Source organism: Agelaius phoeniceus, chromosome 1 (assembly GCF_051311805.1).
Source record: "Agelaius phoeniceus isolate bAgePho1 chromosome 1, bAgePho1.hap1, whole genome shotgun sequence".
In the NCBI taxonomy this organism is placed as follows: Eukaryota; Metazoa; Chordata; class Aves; order Passeriformes; family Icteridae; genus Agelaius; species Agelaius phoeniceus.
In genome coordinates this window covers 72,162,114-72,174,738 of record NC_135265.1, presented here as the reverse complement: position 1 = coordinate 72,174,738, position 12,625 = coordinate 72,162,114, and the positions used below count along the sequence as shown (strand labels likewise).

Genomic DNA, 12,625 nt, shown 5'->3' with positions numbered 1-12,625 from the left:
TATTTCAGTAAGACAGCATTTATTGCATTATGTATGCGAAATAATAAAAACTCATTCCTTTAAAAATGTTTACTCTTAAATAAATTAGAAAAGGCAAAAATAACAGTGAAGAATCACAGTTTTTCATTAAGAAAAGCTGTTTACATTTGCACAACAGCTGCAAGGATACGCAAATGAGACAAGACAGCCCCTAGAATGTCCACAGGGTTGTGCTGTGAAGTTAGAAAGGAGTCCTTGAACTTGTCAACTTATGTTTCTAATAATGTAATCATTATGTATTATGCACTAATATATTCAACATCTGGGAGTTAAAAATTAAGTCTCCTTCATTCTCTAAGGAATGAAGTTTTAGGAGCATAAATAGCCTCCTGCCAACAAAGAGAGAAAGTCTTCAATTCTATGGTTAGAAAAGAAAACTGACTGATGTTATCTACCCAATTTTGCAGTAGCTTCTTTAGGCATACCCTGTCACCTTTTCCTTACACATCACACAAAGCAAATCACACTTTCTGAAATGGAATAGAAGTTGGTGAAGCTCAACAGGTGTAATGGTTAAAAACATCTCAGTTTCCATCAGAATCTTTCACTTAAGTCTTATATTTTACCTACCTTTCAAAAAATTGTCTTCAAAGAACTGGGTTGTAACTTTCTGTGGATAATTTACCCCAGCACCCCAAACAATCAGTGGTGTTAAAGTTTCTGAGGGATGACCAGCTCCATGGGATCCTAAGATACACCAAACAAGAAAAACAGAAACTTTAAGACATGTGCTGTAAGAACAAACAAAATCTACATGCAATAAAAATACACACACATGTACAAAGCTCTTGATACACACATAGTAAAAGTCTGTTACAGACAACCTATTCCAGCTTCATAGCTTATTTTTATGCCACTAATAATAAGGGCTAAATTGAAATTTCAAGTTGGGAAATCAGTATCAGTTAAGTCAAGATTAAATAGACAGAACCTTTTATATTAAAACCTCAAATTTTTAACATACAGGAAATAAAGCCATAATATTTTTTAAAGCCTCAACATATGGAGTAGTTACCAGCTCAAAACACATACATGTGCTTATCCTGAGCATCTTAGTGAAACCAAGAAAGTCTGATTTCAGTAATATTAGGCACATGTGAAAAAAAACATATAGAACTGACCTCTGAATAAGAATTAGACTTCCACTTCAAAACCAAGAAGCAATATGCATTGCAACTGTCATCTTTGCAACAGTGATAGAAGCTCATTTTTAAGGTTTTAAAGTCTAGTAGCACATTCCTTAAAAATTGATAAAACATTACTTTCTTCCCTGGGGAAACAGATTTCCTCCAGCTTAACACATCAGCCACCAAAAGCAGGAAGGTTGAAAACTGTGACATCTCAGCAGCAGTTGTACTAAAGCAGGAGCCACACAAGCTTGAAAGAAACGCTGGCCATTGAACCCAGTGGGTGCAGTGAGATAACCCAGGCTCAAAGGGAAGGACTTTGTTATACAAACCCTATGTGGGTCCCTGTATGGCCTACAAGATTACACATTTGCCTTATATTCACACAGACACATGCTCTTCCCTGTCTATAAATTTTAATAAATACAAAGGACAGACAAAGCATATTGTTGTGCAACCTCAAGGCTATTCCCAACAGCATACCTAATTCTGTCCCTAAAACAATCACTGTGGCACAGCTGAAGAGTCAACTTTGCTTACTTTAAACAGCCTAAAGCTTAAGAACACACTGGTCTGGGAATTAGATTTCTGACGTTTCTTGGTGGGCATTCTCTGGGTTCAAAAACAGCAACAACTGCTGTTCTTTGAAGAACTTTGGGAAAAAGAGCTTATGGAGAGAGCACTTCCTGTATCTTGCACAGACCAGGGACTATTTCTTATATCTGTTATATTCTTATTACTGCAGGAGGAAGATTTAGCCAAGCCACCAGCTCCATCAGCATTTCACTGAGATTCTACCTCTATGAATACTTTAAGACAGATAGAGTTGAGAGAGGCAGCTGTACCCACTCCCTCCATGTTATAAAGAACTGTTTCAGTTCTGATCTGAATAACAAGAGGGGAAGAAAAATAATTCTGTTCAGCTGGGTCAGTTCCACATCTAACACTCTCCAAATAGACCTTTTCAGGGAAAAGGGGGAATGTTGTCATCTTATTGTAGGGCTTCCATACTGTTGTCTCCTTATCACAAGAGTTTCATACCTTCTTAGTTTTTCTCATGGGCAGCTCCTCAGAGCACCACCTCTTTCTTCTTCACAAAGGAGCCAAATGACTCCAGTTCTCTTCCCAACTAGCCACCCCACTCTTTTATAGCACTCTTCTTCTCATTGGTTACAGCTGTGGCCTGTTAAAGTCAGGCCTGTTCCAAATCTTTGATAATTGGCCCAGCTGCAACTCCTTAGGGGTAAGATTAATTACTACACTACCTTGATTTTTCTTATATTCTATCCCCCTACAGGGGGAAAAGGGTGCTGTTGTTTAGTTGTCTGTTCCATAGACCAGCACACCACACAGGTACTTGTGCCAGGATGGTAGCAGGAACAAGAGGCCAAGGTGGGTATGGAATGCCCTTCGTTGGTGGTCAGCTCTTCCATCTGACATCAATTTAAAGCAAAATCATGGGGTCAGACTGAGAAAGCCAGTGACACCATAGGCTTTTGCCAGCAACCACCATGTCTTTGATCATGTCCAAGTCAGATCGATCATATTCTTTTTCCTAATAGGCCCTCCCATACTCCCAATGTTTAATTTGTTTTAAAACCAGCCACATCCCATTCTGCAAATAACCACTGAAAGGCTGCAACAGGGCCTGATAGTACCAACCAGCTCAAATTAAAATTCCTGAATTATCCTTCAGACAGCTTGCAATGGGCCTGAACAGAACCTCTGGGTTTGCTCTAGGAATCACTAAAGTCAACTTCAAAGTTATTAACACTTCTGGCACATGATGAAGTTTTTCCTTCAAGACAGAAAGAGATGACAGAAAACTATGACAGACCAGTGGTTCTCAAAGCCTGAAGAAGTTACTCCTAACACCTTTTATTCCCCCTCCAAAGGATCCAGTGCATAATGAGAACACCCTTGCAGCTCACTCTGGCAGCAAGGAAGGCCAACAGCACCACAGGCGGTGTTAACAGGAGCATGGTACAGGGAAAGGACTGTTCTCCTCTATTTAGTATCTGTGAGACAACCTCTAGACACTGGACCCAGCTTTGGGCTCCTTTGGTACTGGAAAGACACCCATCATCTGGAATGGTCTCAGGGAGGAGCACTTGCCCTGTGAGAAGCAGCTGAGGGACTGGGACTTGCTCAGCCTGGAGAAGAAATAGTTTTGGGGAGAACACAGCAGAGCAGCCTGCCTGCGCCCCAATGTGAGGGGGCCTGAGAGAGGATGGAGTGTCACTGTGGTGCACAGTGGGAGCACGACAGAACAGCCATAATTTGACACAAAGGAAGTTCAGATTGCAGATAAAGAAAACCTTTCCCCCTCCATGATGGCAGGCAAGCAGCAGAGCAGGCTGCCCAAAAGGACTGCATAGGCTCCATCCCTTTGAGGTTTTAAGGGCCCTGCTGATAAGCCCTAGCATCTGTGTCTGATTCGAAAGCTAATCCTGCCTTGAGCAGGTGGCTGGAACTCCTGAGATCTCTATGATCATATATATAAAAATATATATACACACATCCCTTCCTTATAAAAAAATATGAAATCATTTCTTGAAACATATAGGAAAAATACAGCAGAATTAAAATCTTATTGCAAGTGGCAGTAAGCTCAACAGTAAATATTACTCAAAATGGACTATTTTGCAAATGAACAGATGGTAATTAGGTTGATTGGATAAATATACAAATATTTTGTTATCTCTGATGACAGAAAAAATCTGCATCTCTTCAATTGAGCAACTTTAGGATTTCACACAGAGAGTAACATACTGACTGTTGTTTTGCCACGACCATGCCTGGAGCAGCCCTGTTCCAAAAGTGTCATAGTTGGTAGCTGCAAGCACACAGCATTGGAAGAGAGACTTATCATTTTCACTGGCTGCACACAAGGACAGGAGCGTTCTTAAGGTTCTTGAAAGAAGAAAGAATTAGGGAAAAATGTCTAAATGAGCTTAGCACTGCAAACTTTTCTCATCTGCCCTCAAAGCATTTGGCCACTGTGGCCATACCCTTCACAAGCCTCCTCTGTGGGTATCAGCATAGTTGGCCCCTGCCTCATTCAGCTCTCTGTACTCTCAGCTCTTTCACCTGTCTCCAGCACCAGCCTCCTCTAGAAAGATCACACAGCAGTCCCCTCCTTTCTGCTGTGCTTAAAAGGCCAAAATAAGCAAAAGATTCGGCACCCTCCCAAAACATCTCTGTACAGTTTTTCACCAACTCCTGGACAGATTTCCCACCTTTTCCAGGTGCTTTAGAGCACCAAAGTGAGAACTCTATCTCCCAGATGGGCTGAAACAAGACCAAATTTGCTGCTGGCAGCCAAAATTACACCGTCTTCTCCTGCCTAAGGTGATTTCTGCAGCAATCTTTCTATCCCTACTAGCAGTCACTGAGGAAATTAAGCTTTAACTTAGTGTCTTTTTTCTGTCCAGACATGGAATGCAGCTGTCACAGCAATTTACATGGATTTTCATACACAAGCAACACTTAGGATACCAAATTAAAGGAGGGGTTCCAAAGCTTCTCATGGGACAGAGCTCTCTAATCACACACCAGATGCCCATAAACTCAACTGACTCAATATTTAAAAAGACTCACCCCAATCTGTCATTCCATGGTCAGAAGTCAAAATAAATGCAGTCTTTCCATCATTTCCATAGAAACTGTCAATCAGTGAAGCAATTTCTTTCACACCCTCATCAACTTGTTTAATATTCTCCTGGTACTCCCTTGAAAAAGAGGAAAAAAATGTTACATTCCAGGTGGCTCTCACAGTTGGTATTAAGCAACTTATCCATGGTCATAAAGCCCAGCCCTTTGAGTACAGACTGCTTTAATCTCAAATGAACATCAAGCTAACAAAAGGCTTCCTAGATGTAAAATCTCTCCTCTTCTGAGTCTGAGATATTAAATCGTTGCAGCACAGTTTGAAGATTACTGAAACCACAGTTTCAAATGGATTTATACTTCAAATCTGACCTGTCCTTGATATAAGACTATAATTTTACTACTCACAGCTGCCAAGCAAGTTAAGCAGAATGCCAAAACTAAGGAATTCTGGAAAACTCAAACACCTTACCTGTAAGTTGCAAACATTACTTTAAGCTGGTAACTAAATGGCAAAGAAAGATCTCACCAGGGAGTCAGTGTTTTGAGATGATTTACAGATCAGGACAGACCCTAGTTTTCTGGAATATAAGCTAAATAAAAAATTTGTATTTTGTAAAAAATTTTGTATTTTAGATAAAGTGATTGACCATGATTGACTTTCAGACAATTAATTTCCTATCTGTTGCTAAAGTCAGTTTTAAAACTCTGTAAAAAAAAAAATCATAAAAATGTGCATTAAACACACAGCAAGTATGAACTTTATAATGATGCAGGAAATCAGAGAATTTTAAAAGTATGCAAGGATCAAGAGAAAGACATAAAATCCTACAAAGCAGGATGTGAAGAAATTAAAGGAAAGTTCACACAGAATAACACACTTCAAGATGAATTGGCGATGAGAACTGTTAATCTAAACTCTGCTCTTTTTTTAAGTGTAATAAAAAAGTCAAAACATAATGCCAGCATTTGCCATTATTGCTGAGCTTACTGTTGTCTATAAACTCAATGATATCACTTCAGCAGTGCGGTATCTGAAAACTGTACCCATTTTACATTTAAAACTGCATTTCCTACATATCCTCTAGATTATGTGTTGGCTGCAACTAAGAAAACTGCTAAAAATCAGACTTGAATACAGGAATATAACCTGACATACGGTATAAAGTAAAAATCTGTCATTTCTATAGATGGGACCTTAAAAAACAAAATAACCCAAATATTCAGAATGTAGATGATCATGGTAACATATATGACCCCCCGCCCTACTACAACTCTTGTTTCTGGCTTGATAAATTGCACTGTTAAAAAAAAAAATCACTTTATGCATTTAAAACTAGTAAGAAAGATATGCTTAATGTCTCAATTACCTTGAGTTTGGCCGATGAGCATGTCCATTGGTGTCTATGCCTAGCAAATGCAGGAACAGAACCACTTTCTCTTCATTCAGTGCAGAGAACAATGTTTGATTGCTTCTGGAAGAATTAAAGAAGCTCTGTATGGAATAAGCCATTAATATATTAATCTGAGCAAAACGGAAGAAGATAAGCATCTTACTAGAAGTAAAACACTGCTGTTTCCATGTCAAAATGCTAGTAGTTATTAGAGTTTAAAAAGAGGAAAAATAATGGACTTCCCAATTTACAGCTTGGAAGACAACTACTATCAGGTCAGTCCAAATTCCTGCTTATCTAAGACAACATTCATGTTGAAGTGTTCTTTGGTTGGGCTTTTTTTGTTGGGTTTTTATTTGTTGGTTTGTTTTGGTTTTGTATGAGAGTTTTTTTGAATTTGCATAGGCAAGAAAACATCATCCCTTCTATGTCACCTGTATAAACAAATTGATGAACCACTCTTGAGTGCCACTCATGGCTTGGCATTTCTATTGATTTACTGAATTTAAATTGGAAGCAAAGGTCTCAAATATTCTTGCTTTGGAAGCAGGTTCTGCAGGACTGAGATACCAAGCTACAATTTGTCTGCAGAAACTAAATAAAAACAGAACAAAACATGACATGCTTTGCAAATATATGAACTACAGAACATACATCTGCCTTGCACATGTCCTACTTAAGCATCCCTGAGGCAGATGCCAGCGGAGAATTTTCCCCTTGGACTGAATGAGTCTTGACAGGGCTATTCTGTGTTAGACCAGCCACGCTGCAGCAATGCAAAATGCAGGCAGACAGCTATTCCTGCATCAGCTCCTTAGTAACAGCACTGCCCAAGGAAACAAAACAGGGTAGGGTCTTAGTTCAAAAAAGCATCTAGAGAACCTTTCAGTACACTAACATAAGTGAGTGTCTTTGAAATTCATGCAGGAGTCCAGGGAAAATGCTGGTAGAGGCAGGGAAGCATTTCTGCCACCAAAGGACAGGGCAGTCCACCACACAGCTGTGACAGTGATGGAGCTCTTAATATCTAAAGCTCATGCCTCATATAAACAAAAGTCAGTGTACCCAGAAGAAGACCAAAGTGGCAGCAAGGATGTCACAGTGAGCTGTGCCAGGAAACCATGGCAGTATGCAATTCCACTTTTCTAACTCCCTGAGTACACACAAGCCACATGGACTAATATTTGCATGCTTCTCAGCTTCAGCTCTTGTCCAAACAAAATCATGACCAAAGTCCAGAGATATTTTAAATAAAGATACAGGAACAAAATCCGATTACATTAAATAGCAATGTAATTATTTTTAAGGAGATTTTCATTTCCCACAGAGATCTGTCCACCTGCACATAATTTGACCACAGACTGAAGAAGCTTTCCAGAGTGTACCAGTAATTTGCAGGATACAATAAAACTGTTTCCTTAATTTTAATTAAATAAAAGGAAATCAAAACAAAGCATATCGAAACAGACAAACAGGAAAACTCTCAAAATTAAATCTTAAAACATAGATCAATATGAGAAAGCATATGTTTTTCTATCACAGAATGATTAAGCAAAAAAAAATCATTCAGAGGAAGGCAAGGCCTGAGCTTCTCCTCTCCCACCAGACAAGTCCCCTGGATAAACCAAAAGCAACCCAGTTTCACAGTCCCGGCCACCTCATAAAGCAGAGCAGCAGCAGCCAGAAAAGTTGGCCCATATTTTGGCCAATTGCAAACAAGAAGACAAAAGGAAGATGAGTGCAACCTAAGATGTGATGTCTTTTCCCAGAGCAAACAGCGAACTTGATCCTATGAAACTTGAACAAAAATGGTTTACTGAAAAAAATCCCAAAAACAACAGGAAGCTTGCCTGGATTGATGGCTGATAAAGGTTGTGAGTTGGCAAGCAGGTACCAAACACACCAAGGGCAAAAATCACTTCACCTTGCTCTGGATGTTGCTGAACTATTTGTTCAGAAGTATCCTTGTATCTCCTTACAGCCTGCTAAAGGCCTCTTCTTTTTGGTACTCCGTGTTCACAAAACTTGAGTCCTACTTCTACTCAACACTAGTTTCCAGCCCATCACTCTATTTTAACCAACTTCCTGTCTCACTCTTTTTTATTCTTGCTTCCCTTTTATTCCTCTATGCAGTAATATTGCCTCCACTGTACATGTAAGCTGAATCTCACCAAGAAGTTTCAGGGACAGCAGTAATCAACTAAGAGGCTGAGAGCACTCTGTTTTTCCAGTCTCAAGAAAAAGCAGATAAAGAGAGGTCCCATTGCTGTATACAACTGTCTGCCCTGAGGGTGAAAGGAATCTCCATCCTCTGATTGAGCCAGACTGATCAGATGGCCCCAGAGATGACACAGGGAGACAGACACAATTTGAAATGTGAAAAATTGCAGTAAGACACAGACTTTTAAAAATTATTTGGTAAACCATAACTATAGCCAGGTATTGGAACAGCTGCTTAAAAGGCTTGCCCTTGGAGATGCTCAAAACTTGACTGGGCAAGGCCTGAGGGCGTTGCTCTACCTGAACCTCCTTCATTAAGAGAGCTGGACTCAAGATGACTACAGCTTCCTTTCCAGCCTTCTTTTTAAATTATTATGGCAACTTTTGTTTGATTTTCTGGCAGCTAGCAAAAAAATAATGCACTGGTTACAACTGATATGCACCTTAAGATGAGCACAAAGTTCCCCATTAAAATATTTACATCAAACTGTGAACTTAATTATAATGTAGTACTAAATAAACCACTACGACAGAATTTGAGTTATAACTATGTGAATCTTGATCTAATCGTCTCCCTCCTCTGATGGGAGAAAGCAAAGAAATAAAGACTATTTATAAGGTCTAACAAATGATTCACAGATGTCTGAACAAAATATGAACTTTAAAATGTTAAATGTCTAAGTAATTGGGGACTTTTTGTTCCCTCAAACAGTGTCTTCCATGGAAGTATGATTCTTTAGTAGAGCTGATAAACTGTTGCTGACTGCATGTATTAGAGAGACCAAACAAACTTTTCCCTTTCCCAAAGCTCCTTAATCTAGGACAAGTTAATTTAATTGGCTGCTTAAAGCCATGCACACTGATTTGTGCTGCTGGGAGAGTTTAAATAGTTATGCCAGTTTTCAGATGTAAAACAAAAGTACAAAAGCAGGACAAACATATATGCCAGGTTTAGATCCCTTGAACAGGATCATACACAAGACACTAATACATTCTAAATGAATCATAAAACCATTGCACTGCTAATTAGAGCAGAGCTATCTCTATTGAAATTCACTGGCACAAATCAACATCCAGTCACAGCACTATCTGCAGAGCTTCAGAGTTTAACATAATTCAATTCTGGACTCCATCCACCACCCTGCACAGAAGGGACAGTCTGAAGGCTTGGGTGGCCTTTCTCCAGCAGAAAGCAGACAAAGGAAGAATGGAATACTGTGTTCAAAATGAGAAAAGAATAAAGGAAAAAAACCACAATTTTTTGCCATCTGTATCTACATGTCCTTTTCAGTGAGAAGACATTAACTGAATATCCCACCCTTTAAACATAAGAAATTGTGGTTAGGCCATTACTGGAACTCCTCTCCAAGACTGAGTTCCTAGAATTCTAAACTTTTTACACTAAAAAAAAAAAAGTTGAATCTTCCAAAACTATTTGCCACAAAATATTTTCAAAAGTCAGAAATGCACCAACAAAATCTTTTTTTCCCATTAGTTAATCTAGACTCCCAGTATTTTGCTCCTTAGTTTCTTAGCACAGACTCAAACTGTGATTTCAGTAAAAGTTATTTTACTGAGAATCATTGAGTCACATTACAGTGATTAAACTCCTCTCCTTAATTATTTTGCCAGCTTCTTAAAAAAAAAAAAACAAACAACAAAACACAAACACACAAAAAGAAGCCCCAAACAACACAAAAACCAGAAAGAACCACAGTCCATCAACTCCATGCCCATCTGGAACTCTAAACCACTCCCAAGTTATTACTGCACTTTAACATTGCTGAATTTTCATACTGCTGTAGATAAAAAATCCCACAGATTCTAGTCTGTGGTGTATTTTCTGTCCCAAGAAAGGGCTATGATCACCTTGTATTGCAAGGAGACAGGACAAGAACTATCGAGTGTCATACGTTTTTCTTCTACTCATTATTTAAGCATAGATACAAATAAAAATTAGAGTTTATCATCTCCTGATGATTATTTCCTGTTAGCTAGCATTTTGAAAGAGAAAAGGAATTTCATATTGCCAGCACTAGCAGCCCCAACTCAAGTTAGCCATTCTTCATTTTATCCCCATCATGTTTTGGGGCAGAGGAAGTGGCCCCAAACAAGTGGCCCTCACAATGCTTGGGACCTGTGGACTGCAGAGTAAAGAGGAAGTACATTTGGTGTCTTTTGTTTCCTAAAGAGGCAGAAACCAGGGACCACGTTGGCCAACATACGAGTAAAACAATATATTGTTAAATACCTGAGATAAAACACAAAAGAAGAAAAAAAAAATGGGCAAAGCAGAATTTAGATTCCAGCATAATGTCATTACTACTATATATAATCTCACTAGCTCAGCTGAAAGTTGTTAGAGCTATAATAGCAGAGTGACCTTGGTTTCAGTAAGCCCCAAGTTTCACACTCCTGAAGCAATTGTTGATGTGCAATTGAAGAGATGATTAATGGAATGTGTGGCTTATGCCAGTCAATCAAGTCATATCCATCCACAGAATGGAATTTAGATGGGCAAAATAAGTCTTAAAAATAATGGTGCTGGCTCCAAGGAAAAAGTAATCAGTAATGACATATATTTTAAACATATCATTATAGCTTGAAAGGATAAATGCCATTAGGTGTTCTGAAGCAAAAGAAAGGTAGTACCACCCTCATATACTTGTGCAGCTCCAAATGACAGCAGGGTGCAACTTTATGACAACAGCTATTCAAGTGTAACTGACAGCCTAATTTGATTTGTATTATTCATATGCATTACAACACACAACATGGCACAAGTGCACATTCAGGGAAATGATGGCACTTAGAAAAAACATCTTTTCACCTGCAAACTCAGAAAATCACTTCCTTTGAAAATTAGCAAACTATAATGATCTTTTCCACCCTATGTCACTGTTTAAAGCAGAACTACATTTCACTTCCTAAATAGATGATGATTTGGTTTATTCATTTATTTTTTTTAATTTTTATTTGATTTATGCTGGTTAGCTATACTAATGCATACAGCCCAGAGATCTTGTGAAAAAAAGTTTTAAGTCTGAAACTCCATTAACATCATTATGAGATCCAGAAAGTAAGTCACTCAACTGCTTCAGTGGTACAGACATTTATACACCAATGCCCACTACCAGCATTTCTTAATCCAAAAGAAGTGAGGCAGCATGGAATAACATAAATACAGGAATTAACAAATAATCAGAAATCATGTGCCTTGGAGTATTAACACAGTGAGAGTGCCACCAAAAACAGTCATGAACCAGTACTGACCCAAGCCAGCTGAGCAGAGCACCACAGCAACAAATTGTACAGCTCCGGGTCCCGGGCTGCCTCTACCTCACACCCTGTCCCCTGAAACAAACTGTGCCTGCTCTGGCAGCCACAGCAGAGTGTGAGCCACAGCAGAAAATTAGAACCCAGCTACATCTGTGAGGAAAAGCCACACAGCCTGACAAAAAATAAGTCCATAATATTGCTTATTTTGCTTTCGTAGCAAAGGCTTGTCATTTCTATCATGCTGCAACAGCTGTTATAAAATCCTTAATTGCATTTAAGATCTTATAGGGTCTATAGTACTCCAAGATGGGTTTCACATTACAGGCAAACAAAACAAAGCCAAGAATGTTTTTATAGGGTACTTTTATTAGTGTTAATTTTTTAATTAGCACTAAATGACAAATATTTCCTTTAAGCATCTATTACACTTGTCATGAAAGTTGATTCAAGAAATGTTTAGTTATGACCCCAAGTGATAGATCTTTCAAAATTGTCATACTATCTACATCTGTGATAACGTGTTAACAGGTTCTGTGATAAAGTTAACGTGCAACTGTGCTTTATTTTATAAACAGATAGCATAAAAAGAGTCTCTGCTTACCTTAACATGATCAAAAACCCACATATCAAGCTTGGCTGCATCTTCTGCTCCAAAGTCTTCACTTTCTGCTGCATAACAAAATGTATAAACATGATCTCCAGTAGCACCTGCAAAAACAATATAGATGGCATACGAGATACAAGATTTTTTGCCTTTCTCATAGTCAAAAATAGTTTGCACAGGAGTAGAAACCTACAAAAAATGATGATCCTGAAAGAAGTCATAGAAATTTTATTCTTATTTTAAACTTTCCCATAATTAATCCTTTTTGGAAGCCTGGATAATATTTTACCTCATTAGCTTATCAGCACCTCAGAGGAATGAGAAACAATGTTATCCAGTATGCTCAGGCAAGG

At 38.6% G+C, this 12,625-nt stretch overlaps 1 protein-coding gene across 3 annotated transcripts in view; it reads right to left on the bottom strand.

Annotated features, from left to right (window-relative positions):
* The window catches only part of PIGN (phosphatidylinositol glycan anchor biosynthesis class N), a 104,751-nt gene that overhangs the window by 66,383 nt on the left and 25,743 nt on the right, over positions 1-12,625 (bottom strand). For all 3 annotated transcript variants that reach the window (XM_077181850.1, XM_077181846.1, XM_077181854.1), the window contains exons 6-9: positions 12,270-12,376; positions 6,146-6,270; positions 4,767-4,897; positions 610-726 (exon numbers count right to left, since the gene is read on the bottom strand). In XM_077181850.1, the coding sequence (XP_077037965.1) occupies positions 610-726; positions 4,767-4,897; positions 6,146-6,270; positions 12,270-12,376 (480 nt within the window). The remainder of the gene's footprint in view (positions 1-609; positions 727-4,766; positions 4,898-6,145; positions 6,271-12,269; positions 12,377-12,625) is intronic.